Consider the following 14709-nt stretch of genomic DNA (forward strand, 5'->3'; position numbering starts at 1 on the left):
CTGAACTTTGAGGACCTCCTGGCCCTTAACGACTCGGATGGCTGTCCTTCTGGGGATGGGCAGTGTGGAGATCCCTGTAGCAGAGCTCCGCCATAGGCCTGAGGGGAGTGTGGGAAGAGAAAAAGCCCCCCAAGAGGCCTGGGTCCTCCTTTTCCCCAGAACTTCCTTACTGCCCTGACTGTGGGAAAGGGCCTCTGGGCTGAGGTCAGCAGCTCTGCTGAGCAACTGAAGCAGAGATATCCTGGGGATGCCACAAAAATCCAGCGGGAGCAGGAGGAACTGAGGCAGAGGTGAGAAGGAGGTGGGAGTGCAGGTGGTGGGGCAGGCGGACACAGTGCCCAGCCTGGGCCTGACTCACCTGCCTCCTGCCATGCCAGGTGGAGAGGCTGGACAAGTCTGAGTCATAGAAAGGGGGCAAGGGACAGCCAGTCTGGCAGCTTCTATTGTGTGAGGCTCTGGCCAAGGCTCTAGGATGGATGGGAAGGTGTCCCTGTGGCAGAGACAAACTTGTACCCTCTGCCTAGGTGGGGGCAGCTAGAGGTCCTGAAGCAGGAGAAGGCCATGCAGCTGGCCCGCAGTGCGGAAGTGCACAGCTTTCTGCAGGAGTGTGGCCCCACACAGATCCAGCTGCAGGATGTCCTCCTCCAGCTGGAGGCCCTGCAGCCGGGGAGCTCAGAGGACACCCACCGCACCCTGCAGCTGGCCTGGAAGAAGACCCTGATGCTGGAGAGGAGGGTCCACCTCCTCCAAAGGGTGGTTATAAAGTACGGCCAGTGCAGTGGTGGCACAGGGAAGCAGTGAGGACTGTGGGAAGGTGTGGGCAGGGCGATGGAATGAGGGGGACAGAAATGGGGATCTGGGGAAAGGACAGGTAGGAAGTGCTGTCAGAAGGGCTCTGGCAAAGGTGGGGGGACAATCATGAGAAAATGTGCCTGGGGATAAGAAGAGCCATCTGTTCTTGCTGCCCCCAGGTCAAGTGTGGGGTGGACATTCAGTGTCACCCCCACTTTCCCTGGGGGATGCAGGTGGGGGAAAAGGACATGTGCCTGGAGCACTGGGCCCAGGACAGGGCACTGACTGTGCGGCGCCCATCTCCCAGGGTTGAGGAGTCAGGCCACGCGGAGAGCCAGCCCCTGCAAGGACAGGTGGAGACACTGCAGGGGCTGCTGAAGCAGGTACAGGAACACGTGGCCCGACAGGCACAGGGCCAGGCTGAAGCTCAGACCCGGAACAGCCTCCTGCAGGAGAGCCTGCGGCTGCGTCTGTGGGCAGAGAGAATCCATGCTCAGCTGCACAGCAAGGAGGAGCCGGTGGATGTGGCCTCGGCTCAGCGGCAGCTGTGGGAGCATGGAGATCTGCTGGAGGAGATCCACCTGTGGCGGGAGAGGTCAGGACAGGAGGGCAGGGGAAGTGTGCTCTGGGCCCAGAAACAGCATGGCAGGAAGTAGTGTGATTTCCCTGGGGAGGGGCCCAGACTGGTTGGCATGTGGCATGGTGCTCGAGACAAGATTACAAGGAGGAGGATATAACTAGGGCTGGGTCAGGCAGCCTGCACACTTTAAGGAGAGACCCAGGACACCGAGCTGCCTGGGAAGCTGTCTCCAGCCCAGACCCGGCCAGCCCCTTCAGGTGGTCCTGATGCATTGCTCTCATTCAGGGCGTCTAGTCTCCTCTGCCATCCTGGGTAACACGGACCCCACTGGCCTCTGAGTGGAATGGCTCAGGACCCACCCATATGTCTGAGATAGCCATCTCCTAAGTGCAGCGGTGCCTCTCCTCTTGCAGGGATGACATTATGGGCTGGCAAGCAGGCAAAGCCACCAAGGGCCAGTCCACAGGCTGCACCCCGCCTGAGGGTGCTTGACAGGTGGACACTGAAGTGCATCTGGTCCTCAACTTGCCAGACCCTAGTACTTGGTTCAGGGCTACAGCGGCTTGAAGGAAGTAGAGCCTTGCTCTCATTCTCACAAGGGTGTTACCTGTTCCCAAGTCGTGCAAGCTGCCACCCACTGAAAGGGGCACCTTTTCGAATTGTTCAAAGGTTCCATGGGGCTTGCAGTGGCTCCGTGGTGGGGTGCTTGTATGGCTTGTGTGATTTTTTTTCTGTTGTGCTGTGCTGCCTCCACATGTTCTCTCGGCTGGACACCAGCCGTTGGCAGTCCACACTTAAGAGGACGGCCAGCTGGAGGTAGTGGGGGGCTTGGGAACCCCTGCATCCTAAGCACTCTGCTGGCCCATCACATTCAGTGTCCCATTCATGCTCCAGGATGCATGAACCCTGGAGGTGAGCGGAGAATGAGGCTGACAAGGGGGGCCTGCTGGGGTTTGACCCTCTCCCTGTCATTCTGGTCAGGCTGCAGCAGCTGGATGCTCAGAGCCAGCCCATAGCAGCGTTGGACTCCCCGGACTGCCAAGAGGTGGCCAACACTCTGAGGCTCCTAGGGCAGCAGGGCCAGGAGCTGAAGGCTATGTGGGAGCAGAGGCAGCAGTGCCTGCAGGAGGGGCTGGAGCTGCAGAGGTTTGGCCGAGAAGTGGATGGTTTCACTGCCACCTGTGCCAACCATGAGGCCTGGCTGCACCTGGACAACCTTGGGGTGTGGAGCCAGTGTGTTACTGCCTGTCACTGGAGGGAGCTCATCCCCTTGGGGTCTGGTGGGGAGGAGGCCCCTGGGACTGTGGCAGGTGAGATGGTCCTGACCCCCATCCTCCCAGGCATGACCTCAGGTCTCTGCACTTCCAGGAGGACGTGATGGGGACCCTGAGCCTGTTGCAGCAGCACCGGGAGTCTGAGCAGCTCCTGAGCAGCCTGGGCCCTCGGGCAGAGGCTCTGTGGGCACACGGCGAGAAGGTGGTCCGGAGCCAGCACCCAGCTGCATACACGTGAGCCTGGCCTCAGTCTGCAGCACCCGCAGATGCCCCTTTCTCTTCGTGCACAGACTGCTGCCCCGGGTTGGGAGAGTGGGAGGTGGGGAGAAAGTACACCTCAGGCTGGGGTGGGAGTCCTCTCCCGTGTCCCCCTCCAAATCCCCCCGCCCTCCAGGGTCAGAGAGCAGCTGCAGAGTGTCCAGGCGCAGTGGACCAGGCTGCAGACAAGGAGTGAGCAGAGGAAGAGGCAGCTGCTGGCTTCCCTCCAGCTCCAGGTAAGGGGCTGGACCCAGGGCACATGCGGCCTCCCTGAGAAGAAGGCCTGAGACTATCCAGAGCTCTGTGCAGCCCACAGAGCACTTTCCCCACGCTCTGTCAATCATCCTCTCAATGCCTTTTGTGAGGCAGGCAGCACTGCTCAGGTTTTTCCTGATGAGGAAAACTGGGGCTGTGGCCACACCACCCTCAGAAGCAGGGCTGGGCCCTGATGTCAGGCTCCCGACTAACCCCACGCTCCCCCTCCCCCCACCATGCCTCTTCCCCTAATGCTTTCGGGCATTCTTTAGGGTCTTGCACAGGTCATGGCACCAGCTGCCAGCCTTGGCTCTGTCCAATGACTGCTTATCCCCCACAGCGGAGCAGGGCTTGGGGGTCTCCGGCTCCCTGAGCTTCTTCATACTTGGAGAGGTGTAGCCATAGGGGGTCTGAAGTAGGCTGGAGTCGCAAGGACCCAACAGGTGTTCCTCCTCTCTAGGCATAGCCCTCCTGCCCCACGTGGGCAGCAGCAACCTCAGGCCCCGCCCCTCTTGCACCCCAGAACTGGCTCTGGTCCTGCTTTTCTCCATGCGGGGGTCCGTGAGATCCCTCCCCACCCCTGTGCTCTGAGTCCCGTGCTCTGAGATCACTGTCGCCCGGTTCTTGGCAGGAGTGGAAGCGGGATGTGGCAGAGCTGATGCAGTGGATGGAGGAGAAGGGGCTGCTGGCAGCACATGAGCCCTCTGGAGCCCCCCAAAACATCCTGCAGACACTCAAGCGGCACGAAGCAGCTGAGTGCGAGCTGCTGGCCACCCGAAGACACGTGGAGGCCCTGCAGCAGGTGAGGACACAGGACAGAGCATGCAGAGCCTCCTAGTGTTCCGATTCCCAACCCTACTGCACCACCTGTTTCCATGGAAGTCTTTGAAGAAAGAATCAGCCTCAGCATGAACCTAGGACCTCCCCCACCAAGCCGTCCTGACACTGCTGGCATCCCCTTGCCTTGGCACCCAAACCAGCCCCAAAGCTGCGCCATCCATCCCTTCCTCTTCGACTCTCTGGGGCAAGTCCCAGAGCTGGCCACCTCTACAGAGCACAGTTCTCCCTGATGCCCACCAACCTCATGCTGGCTCACCCATTGCACGTGCAGGAGTCAGAGGAAAGCCCTCCTACTCGCAGCTGGGGCTACATGAACTGCTTTCATCCAGGCAGCCTGTGGAATGCGGCTGTGGCCACCCCCTCGCCTCTACTGCCACCCAGGTCCAGCCTGCTGTGGCCACTGGTGGTACCAGCAGCTCAGCCAAACTCCCTGACCTTTGTCTCCACTCCAGGCTGGGAGAGAGCTGTTGAGTAGGAGGCCCCATGGCCAGGAGGACATACAGACCAGGCTTCAAGGCCTGAGGAGCAAGTGGGAAGCACTGAACTGCAAGATGGCTGAGCGTGGGGACAAGCTCCGGCAGGCTGGACAGGAGGAGCAGCTCCTGAGGCAGCTGCAGGTCCACTGGGGAGAGACGCAGGGCACAAGAGGGGGATGGAGGCCGGGCTGGGCTGGACAGAAAGGGGAGGGGAAGTCTGCATGCTCTGCTGACCCGGGCTCTGCAGCCTCTGGAGGCCTCTGGCCTAGGACCAGCTGAGCATGGCCTTCCCCGCAGTCAGCCAATACAGGATTTGCTCCTGTGCCCAGCATGTGGTCAGCACAGCTTGAGTTCCCAGGAAGGAAAATGTGTGAGGAAATGGGAAGATTGGGCCCTTCTGGGTGGGGATTGACAGTGGTGGGGACAGAGGTCCCTAATAGATCCCTGGTGAATGTTGTGCTACAAGTCCTACAGTCCCAGAGCCCAGGAAGACCCCCTGCTGTGCTGTCCACAGAAAGCTTAAGGCAGCTCCCTGCACCCCTCCCCAGGATGCAAAGGAGCAGCTTGAGCAACTGGAAGGAGCCCTGCAGAGCTCGGAAACTGGGCAGGACCTGCTCTCCAGCAAGAGGCTGCAGAGACGGCACCACCAGCTGGAGAGCGAGAGCCAGGCCCTGGCCAGCAAGATGACTACCCTCGCCTCCCAGGCACACAGCATGGCCACTTCCCTGGCCATCCTGGAAGACACCCAGAAGTACCTCCAGAGGTGAGCCTGTCCTCCCACCCACCTGTGTGTCACTCCCCTGGGGGGAATTTAAGGTTCTGCAAGGTGGCACCTACAGGACTGTGGTGTCCAGACCTCTCCCTTATGAGTAGAGTCATTCCTGGGATGCAAGGGTGGGAGACCCTGTTGTGCGTCCTCAGGACCCCCGCAGTGTGGTCAGGCGAGTTATCTAGGCCACAAGGTGGAGCCTGGGCGCCCTTCCTCAGCCTGCCCTTGTCAGATGGGACTCTGCTTTGTTTCCTGGTCTTGGTCTTTACGGGTCCCTGGCTGGGCCGAGGAAAGAGCCAGGAGCCTTGTCCTCACCTGGTTCCCAACCTTTCCCATGTGTTCCTCCTCCTCCCAGGCTGGAGTTTCTGCAGGGGCAGCTGGCCATCCAGGGCTTGCAGCTGCAGGCCTCTGTGGAGCTGCACCAGTTCTGCCACCTGAGCAACACAGAGCTCTCATGGGTGGCCGAGCACATGCCCCATGGCAGCCCTACCCGCTCTGCCGAGTGCTTAGATGGTGTCCAGAGCCTTCTCCGCAAGCACAAGGTAACAGCCCCCTTCTTCCTACAGGACTCCAGATGTTCTCTTCTGAGGACCTCAGAAACCCTCTGCCCCTACTCAGGCATCCTAACCTCTAAGCCCTTTGCCCTGGATATCCCATTTTCCAAATCTCTGCCCCAGCTACTTTGACCCTGGGGGTCTTGCCATGATTGGGGCCTGGAACCGCATCCACGGCTCTGCTGGGACTCCGCTTGGTGAAGAGCAGCGGCCTCTCAAGCTGCTCTGTGGCAGGTGCTCCAGGTGGAAGTGAGAGCTCACCAGGGGCAGGTGCAGTGGGTGCTGAGTTCCGGACGGAGCATGGCAGCCTCGGGGCACCCCCAAGCTCCAAGCATCGTGGAGAAGTGCCAGGAGCTGGAAGGCCGCTGGGCAGAGCTGGAGAGGGCATGTGAGGCGCGGGCCCAGTGTCTGCAGCAGGTGGTCGCTTTCCAGCAGGTAGGATGCAGAGAGGTGGGGTTGGGGGAAGAGGCAGAAGTCGGGGCTCCTTGAGGGGCCGTCAGAGTGGGACTCTCAGAGGTGGGTCAGTGGTGAGGGCTCTGCACCAGGAGCTGATGGGCCCCCTATGGGCACAGAAGCTCCTTTGTGCAGGATGCTGAAGAGCAAGGCAGGATGTCCCCAGGGCTGATGGAGGGTCCTGCCTGAGACCCTCCAGGTGAGCTGGCCCCACTCTTGGCAGTACTTTCTGGATGCATCAGAGCTGGAGGGCTGGGTAGAGGAGAAGCGGCCGCTGGTCAGCAGTCGGGACTATGGCAGAGACGAGGCAGCCACCCTTGGGCTCATTAAGAAGCACAAGGTACCATGTCCTGAGCCTCCCCCCGGTGTGGCTTGGGTGATGGCGGATCATGGGGAAGGGGCTGTCACCCTCCCTCTCCAGGGGCACAGAGCCCTGCTCCTGCTTCCTGGAGACACACACAGCCCCATCCCCACTGTCACCCAGATCCCACAGCAGCCCTCCTTCCACGGCGGCGCAGGCACTGTGGTCTACACCTTTCTCCCTTCCTCTTGAGAGTCTTGCCTCTCCCTGTGGCCTTGGGGTTTCTCCGCCTCCTCTTGCTTCCTCTCTACCCCACCCCTGGCACTTTTCTCCTCTGTCGGGGTCACCTGCCCAGCCTGCTCCACATCTCCCACAGGTGTCTCCCTCCCAGGCTTGGCCTATCATCCTTTGAGTTAACCAAATGCCCTTCCCGAAGCCGACCTCCTCCCACAATCATCCCTGGCTGAAGGGAGGGACATCTGGAAGTCCCTTCCTCACTCCTGAATTCGGACTCCTAAAACCACACATGCTCCAAAGCCTGGACCCCACAGCAGCCCTGGTTCCTGCTGTCACTGAAGTGTCCTCCTGTCTTGGCATGTTTTCCGCACAGCCCCAGTTCCTGTGTGCTTCGAGGCAGGAGCTTCAGAGAGCCCGTCCTAAAAGCCCGCGGCCTTGGCCTCGAAGAGCACCTGTGTCCTGCTATACTGGCCAGCTTGCTTAACTCTGCCTCTCTCTCACACACTGATGATGGGGTCCAGTCTATTCCCTCCTGTGCCCTCCCTTCCTTGGCCCAGATTAGCCAGCATCCACCTTTCCCTGCTAAACAATAAGCCCTCAGTGGGCACAGACCAGGTGTTCGTTTTATGGAACAATAAGTACTGGCTCCATCAGTCATGGGTAGATGGATGCCGGGTGGGCGGGTGCATGAGCTGAAGGAGATGGATGGGTCTGTGAGGGTGGGTGAATGGATGAGGATTGGTGACTGCATGGGTGTCGACCCGGCAGACTGATGGGGGGATGAGTCACCCAGGCTGAGCCTAGTGTGGGTCCTTGTGCATCACAGGTCCTACAGGAGGAACTAGCTGTTCACTGGAGCTCTGTGGAGGAGCTTGACTGGAGGGCCCAAACCCTCACTGGCCCTGAAGCCCCTGAGCAGCAGCGTGTGGTACAGGAGAGGCTCCGGGAGCAGCTGCGGGCGCTGCAGGAGTTGGCAGCCACGCGGTGAGGGCGCTGTAACCCTCAGCAGTGGGTGCAGGGGGCCCAGCCACAGCTGAGTGTTCCCACGCCATGGCCCTAAGTCAAGCGGAACCCATGACCCCAGCTGTAGAGATGCGTCGGGAGGGGGTGTATGTTGCTCACCTCTTTCCATAAAGCCTTTAGTGAGGCCCACAACACCCTGATGTCCATCTCCCGATGTCCCCACCCTCCTCTGCCCCTACACTCACCCCTCTGTGTCTACTGCTCCCTGAATCCCAAGAGGCAGGCTGGGACAGAGACCATGAGTAACCCCATTCTTCAGGTCAGCCCCTCTGGCTGGCCCAGCTGGCCCCTGGGGATGGGCCACTCACTTCCGGGGAACCATGGGCTGTCACCACAGGGGCCGGGAGCTAGAGGGCACCCTGAAACTGCACGAGTTCCTGAGGGAGGCCAAGGACCTGCAGAACTGGCTGGCCAGCCAGAAGCAGGCAGCCAAAGGCGGGGAGAGTCTGGGGGAAGACCCCGAGCACACCCTGGTGAGAAGAGGGCTGGGGCAAGGAGGGCACCCTGGGGCACAGCCTGTGGGGTGGAGAGGCTGGCCCTGGTGGGCTGAGGGAGAAGGTGGTGGCAGAGCGGTGAGCCCTGGCTAAGGTGGGGGACTCCTGAGTGGAGCGGGCAGACGTCATCGGTCCAAGCCCACATCCCCCAATTGGGCACTGAGGTGCCTCGATTCTCAGGCTACTTGCTGCCTAACCAGCCGGGGACCACCCGGTCGCCCACCCCCACTTCTCAGCACCTCTGCACCAAGTTTGCAAAGTTTCAGCGCCAAGTGGAGACAGGCGGCCAGCGGGTGGCAGCCTGCAGGCTGCTAGCGGAGAGCCTGTTGGAACGTGGGCACAGCACCGGCCCCATGGCCCGTCAGAGGCAGCAGGATCTGCAGTGAGTGCCCAGGGGGCCAGGCCAGTCCAGGTTGTGGGGGAGGGAGCTGGGCAGGCAGAACCCGGAGTGATGAAGAGAGGATGGCATGCTGGGAGGGTCACACTGGTCCCAGCTGCCACAGCACTCCACAGAGGGGCCTCGCTCCAGAGAAGCTGAGCCCACCACAGGCTCTGGTCTGCCAAGAGAGGTGAGGCTGCATGTGCAGGTCAGAGAGCCCTGACCTGGGACTCAGAGCAGGAGCTGTGGTAAGATGGTGGGGCCAGGCACCAGGGCCTTCCCCTCAGCTGCCCCAGCTCCTGTGCTCACTGGGGACAGCCCATGCTCCTCTTGTTCCTGGTAGTCCACTCAGCTGATTGGGATTCACCCCCAGCCTGTGAGCTTTGAGGCAAGGTCATGACTTGCTCATAACCTCTAGCCCAGAGCCTGCCTGGCAGAAGCCTTAGGAGCTCAGTGAGTTTGCAGAGTGAGCAAGGAACAGAGATGTGGCCTCTGCCCACAAAGCATTTGTAATCGCAATCTGGGTGGCATACTATGAACAAAGAACAAGATGTAAAGACTATCGCAGAGCACAGATACCATTCCATGCCGAGTATTACGTTAGCAAAGCACTGAATTCATGGTCAAGCTAGAAGACAGGCTCCTGGGAAGAGGGTGTGTAGGCAGGGCCACAGGCGGGAGAGCTTTGAAGAAGTGGGAGCTTTGGGCAAGTTCTGATACAACCCTGAGAGGAGGGGGCTGACCCCCATCGAGAGGGAGGAATGAGGTGGCCCAGTGGCTGACCCCGATGGTCTCCCACATGCTGCGGGCAGGGCCACCTGGTCGGAGCTGTGGGAGCTGACCCAGGCCCGAGGCCGCCTGCTCCGAGATGCTGAGACCGCCCTCAGAGTTCACAGAGATCTCTTGGAAGTCCTCACCCAGGTCCAGGTGTGAGCTGGAGGGGAGGAAGGGATTCTTTCTACAAATGCATATGCCCCAGGCTGTGTCCGTCCTCCATCCCTGAGCTCCTCGGCATTCTCCCCTCCTCAGGAGAAAGCCACGAGCCTCCCCAACAAAGTGGCACGGGACCTGCGTGGGCTGGAGGCCCAACTTAGGAGCCACCAGGGGCTGGAGCGAGAACTCATGGGCACAGAGCGGCAGGTGAGCCCAGCTGGCTGCCTCTCCCACCCAGGCCCCTGCCACCCCCTCAGGGTGGCCCACCTGTTCCGCTATATTTTCCAGTGTCCCTCAGGTCCTCCCCTGGGCCTACAGTGTACATGGCAAGATGTGGCCCAAGGGGGCTGGAGCTCCCAGGCAAGGGATACATCTATGGGATAGACAGAAGAACACAACCCTTCTCTCCGTGTTCCCTGCCCCTCCCACAGCTGCAGGAACTGCTGGAGACTGCAGGCAGGGTGCAGAAGCTGTGTCCAGGGCCTCAGACCCATGCCGTGCAGCAGAGGCAGCAAGCTGTGATGCAGGCATGGGCAGTGCTGCAGCGACGCATGAAGCAGCGCAGGGCCCAGCTGGAGCGTGCACGCCTCCTGGCCCGCTTCCGCTCAGCGGTGAGGGCTCCTGCCCCTCGGGTGGCATGTGTGCGCATGTGTGTGCTGCACTACCCATGGGCATGTACGCATGAGGCCCTGCAGCTCCAGACAGAGAACAAGTATGGACTCGGGTGGGAGAGCACAAGCACTCTGGAAGTCAGCCTGGCTGGTCAGGGGCTGAGCACATGGGCGTAGCAGTAACACCTTAGGGTTTGGGTCAGTGCCAGCAAGGTGAGTGGCAGGACAGTCATGCAGGGTCCCAGCCAGGGATGGGAGGAAGAATGGCCCAGGAAAGTTCATCACTGGAGACCCAGATGTTAGACAGAGACCTTGGGATCAGCCAGCACCTACTCAGCATCTGTAGAGAGGACGGTAATACAGAAGCTTGGAAAGCAGAACTGCGGCCCTTGTGGAGGCCCCTTCTTCCTGGGGAGATGAACCCAATACCCAGAGAATCAGACTGGGACCGTGGGTACTGGCCATGGGCTGTCCCAGGTATCCCCATGTCCTGGGTCCAGGCAGACCATGACACTGCAAAAAGGCTTGAGTTTAGGGACCCAACTGTGCTGCTTGCTGCCACTGTGAGCTTGAGCAAGGCCCTAACCCTGGGTTTGTCAAGCACTTAGAGTTTACAAGACTCTTCCATTTCCCTTCCTTCATCTATTCAATGAGATATTTGGACAAGGGCCTAAAGTCCTCCCAGCTCCAATCTTGTGTGGTGGTACACAAATCAGCCGAAGGCAGTCTGTAAGGGTTAAATCAGTAATTCAGAGAACAAGGAGAGCAGTGAGATGTCAAACACCAGAGAAGGCTTCACCAGGCAAAGGCAGCCTTGGCCCTTGATGAGCAGGTGAGCTTTCTATCCCCATCAAGCAGTCTTGATGGGGCTGATCCTGCCAGCTGCCAATCTGCTCGCTTCCTCGTGGCCTCGTCCAGGTGAGCTCTGCAGAGGCAGGAAAGCAGGAGGCGGAGCTTCTAAGCAACAGGGGCAGTGGGAGCAAAGGGTGGGTCTGGCTCACGTGGAGGGTTTGTGGCCCTGGGAGGATCAGGTTGGATGAGAACAGAGAAACCAGGTAACAAAGGGCCACCCTTGCCTCACCCGAGGCCCTGACCAGGTCTGCTCGGGTTTTATGAGTGGACTTGGGTGGGCTCCAGTTGCCTCAGCACCTGGTGTCCAGCTGCCCAGCCTAGCCCTCACCCGGCTCTCCCGGTCTGCCTCTGTGTCTGTGGGATCAGGTGCGTGACTACACTTCCTGGGCAGCCCGCGTGCGGCAGGAACTGCAGGTGGAGGAGAGCTCGCCAGAGCCCAGCAGTGCCCCCCTGAAGCTCAGTGCCCACCAATGGCTCCGGGCAGAGCTGGAGGCCCGGGAGAAGCTGTGGCAGCGCGCCAGCCAGCTGGGTCAGCAGGCGCTCCTGGGTGCAGGGGCACCTGCCAAGGAGGTGGGCCCTCTCTCCTGCTGCCCCCACCTACCCTAGCTGACCTGGCCTGTACCTGGCCACCTGGTGCCCCATCCTGGTGCCATGCTGGCTTTCTCAGGGGCCTCCCTCAAAATGCAGCCCTCCCCTCACCCTCATCACCCTCCACAGCTGAGGCTCCTCATGTTTCCATCCCCAGGTCCAGGAAGGACTTCGAGCCCTGCAGGACCAGCGAGACCAGGTGTTCCAGGGCTGGGCACGGAAGCAAGAGAGGCTGCAGGCTGAGCAGCAGGAGCAGCTGTTCCTCAGAGAGTGTGGCCACCTGGAGGAGATCGTCAGGGCCCAGGAGGCAGGCCCCCCACTAACCCTCACCCTCCGCACAGCCTCCTGCTCTTCCTCTCCCTTCCTCTCTCTCTGCTCAGTTCCTTCCTTCTGCCTCTCTGGCTTTTTCTCTAATACAGGGCAACTGTGCACAACTCTCCCAGGTGGCCAGGGTGGAGCACCGAGGCCCCTGGGTCTCCACCGACACCCCCAGTCCCTACCCCAGGCTGAGCCCACAGGAAGTTGGCCGGAGGCTGGTCACGCTTCCCACACAGTGCACAGGATGAGGCATCGCCACCTCCTAACCTGGGCTCCAGTGTTCATACAGCTCTGTGCCCAAGCTCAGTGGGCACTCCCAAGGCCCTGCTATGCCCAGAGTGCCGGTGGGCCTAGCCCAGCGCGGGCTGGCTGGAAGGTGAGGTGGCCTCTTTGACTTTTCTGTGACTCCAGGTCTCCCTGAAAACCAGTCCCTTGGGGAGCTCGGTGGAAGAGGTAGAACAGTTGATTCGAAAGCACAAGATCTTCCTGAAGGTTCTGACTGCCCAGGACAAGAAGGTAATGAACTCTGGAGGCCTGGGCGTGGTCGGAGTGTGGCGGGGGAGAGAGTCCTGAAGGGAGCCTCGGCACTCGGTGTGTTCCTGGAAGCAGTGCTGAGGAGCCTGTGGGGCTGGGGCCTGGTTGGTGTTGACTGAGCAAGTTGTGTGGGTGGCTCAAGAAGAGGGCCCAGGGTGAGATGGGCCATGCTGCAGGGACACAGAGGGGTTATTCCACTCTGTTCACACCACGTGGTCCTTGGGGAGCAGCCGGGTCTGGCCTGTAGCTGGGAGGCTCAGACAGCCCTCAGCCATGCGGGGCTGAGGCAAGGGCTTCGGTGCCCCCAAAGAAAGGACTGTGATCCCTGTGGACCAGGCCCTGCCGCAGCCCAAGGTGGGAGAGCAGCAGCTGTGCCCCTGCCCTGCAGGAGGCAGCCCTGCGTGAGCGGCTGAAGGCGTTCCGGGGCCCCCGGGGGCAGGACCCGCTTCCCGCCGTGCTACAGCTCCGGGCCAGAGTGAAGGAGCTGGCGGAGAGCCGGGGACACGCCCTGTGCGCCTCACTGCTGATGGCCAGCTTCATCCAGGCCGCAACCCAGGTCAGATGGCACCCCCAGCCCCGGGCCTTCCAAGGGGACCACACTTGACAGCTTGAGTGGGCTTTAGCACCATGATGCTGTGATGCAGAAACAGGTACCGGGAGTCGATGGCCTCCCAGAGGCTGTGCTGGAGCCCAGAACAGGAGATCTAAGCTGCTTTGTGTGGAGACCCCACCAGCATCCGGAGCGCTAGCAGGGCTAAGGCAAAGAGAGGTGGGGAAGGGAGCAGAGCAGAGGAGGGTCCCAGGAGTAGGGGCCACATCTCCACAATGAGATCCGGGGCTGCTTCCTGCAGCACCTCTTCCCCAGCTGGAACCTTGAGCGCTCATTTACCAGGTGCTGCCCACCCCACCCCTAAAGCCAGCCTCCTAGGTATGGCTGGGGGCTAAGCCTGTGGCATCTGGGGCCCACTACCACCGAGCATGTGGTGTTCATGCCCCACTCCCACCCCCACCAGGCTGAGGACTGGATCCAGGTGCAGGCCCAGCGGCTGAAGGAGCCGATCTCTGCAGGGGACCTGAGAGAAAAGCTGAAGCCCCTGCTGAGACACCAGGCCTTTGAGGCTGAAGTCCGGGCCCATGAGGAGGTCTTGATCTCTGTTGCCAAGGTGACAGCCGGGCCCTCAGCTCCATGCCTGCCCCAAAGTGTGGCCGAGGGATGAGGTCTTAGGGAGGGCAGCAGGCAAGGTCCTGTGTCCCCTCTCTCACTCTAGAAGGGCGAGGATCTCCTGGCACAGAGCCACCCTCGAGCAGGAGAGGTCTCCCAGTGGCTGCAGGGGCTGCAGAAGCAGTGGGAGGACCTGAGGCAGGCGGTGGCCCTCAGAGGCCAGGAGCTGGAGGACAAGCGGAAGTTCCTGGAGTTCCTGCAGAGAGTGGACCTCGCAGAGGCCTGGATCCAGGAGAAGGTGTAGCCCCAGCTGGGCCTGGGCTGTGAGAGATGGGGGAAGGAGCCCTCCCTTGATAGGAGGGAGCCCCAGCAGTGGGTGCCAGGGGTGTGGGCCGGTGCTCACAGCGCACCCTGGGCCTTCACAGGAGGTGATGGTGAGTGCTGGTGACCTGGGCCAGGACCTTGAGCACTGCCTGCAGCTCCGAAGGCGGCTCCACGAGTTCCAAGGAGCTTCTGCTGGGGTGAGGGGGCCCTGCTGGGGTAGAGGTTGGCCATGCATCCCTCACCGTAAATCCAGCTGAGAGCAGGGAAAGGGCATGTGCTCCACACCTGCTCCTCCCATGCCATGGGGCAGGATCCCTTATCTCACCTTCGCTCCTTCCTCTTTGGAATGGGGGTAGCACCCATCTCGGAGGTAAGAGAGCACGTGTGTGTGGTGGCAGGTATGTGGATCTCTAGCTGTGATAGACCTGTGTCCCCTGCCACGCACACATGCATACTTGAAAAACTGATAGAAGTAGAATGAAGTCTGGTCCAGTCGATAGTATTATACAAACGTCCGCTTCCTGGTTGTAATGTTGAATAGGATCTACTGTAAGGGAAGCTGGGGGAAGGGCATGTGGACCTCTCTGTGTGACTTTTGCAATTTCCTGTGCATCTATATAATTATTTCAAAAATCTTCAAAAGATAGGACATATGCTGAATGTGGTGGATAATCGGCACCCGCCTTCAGTGTGACTATTTCA

At 60.6% G+C, this 14709-nt stretch overlaps 1 protein-coding gene across 1 annotated transcript in view; it reads left to right on the top strand.

The window, feature by feature from the left end:
* SPTBN5 (spectrin beta, non-erythrocytic 5) overlaps positions 1-14709 on the top strand; it is a 40372-nt gene that overhangs the window by 7154 nt on the left and 18509 nt on the right. Inside the window, exons 12-36 of the mRNA XM_078333170.1 lie at positions 160-290; positions 525-764; positions 1100-1387; positions 2354-2594; positions 2741-2880; positions 3041-3140; positions 3791-3961; positions 4452-4616; positions 5024-5238; positions 5600-5786; positions 6033-6233; positions 6475-6591; positions 7616-7773; positions 8150-8285; positions 8471-8688; positions 9498-9612; positions 9715-9825; positions 10050-10229; positions 11448-11651; positions 11827-11976; positions 12399-12503; positions 12910-13077; positions 13535-13684; positions 13790-13981; positions 14109-14204. Of these exons, the coding sequence (XP_078189296.1) occupies positions 160-290; positions 525-764; positions 1100-1387; positions 2354-2594; positions 2741-2880; positions 3041-3140; positions 3791-3961; positions 4452-4616; positions 5024-5238; positions 5600-5786; positions 6033-6233; positions 6475-6591; positions 7616-7773; positions 8150-8285; positions 8471-8688; positions 9498-9612; positions 9715-9825; positions 10050-10229; positions 11448-11651; positions 11827-11976; positions 12399-12503; positions 12910-13077; positions 13535-13684; positions 13790-13981; positions 14109-14204 (4179 nt within the window). The remainder of the gene's footprint in view (positions 1-159; positions 291-524; positions 765-1099; positions 1388-2353; positions 2595-2740; positions 2881-3040; positions 3141-3790; positions 3962-4451; positions 4617-5023; positions 5239-5599; positions 5787-6032; positions 6234-6474; positions 6592-7615; positions 7774-8149; positions 8286-8470; positions 8689-9497; positions 9613-9714; positions 9826-10049; positions 10230-11447; positions 11652-11826; positions 11977-12398; positions 12504-12909; positions 13078-13534; positions 13685-13789; positions 13982-14108; positions 14205-14709) is intronic.

The sequence above is a fragment of the Callithrix jacchus genome, chromosome 8 (genome assembly GCF_049354715.1).
Source record: "Callithrix jacchus isolate 240 chromosome 8, calJac240_pri, whole genome shotgun sequence".
Lineage (NCBI taxonomy): Eukaryota > Metazoa > Chordata > Mammalia > Primates > Cebidae > Callithrix > Callithrix jacchus.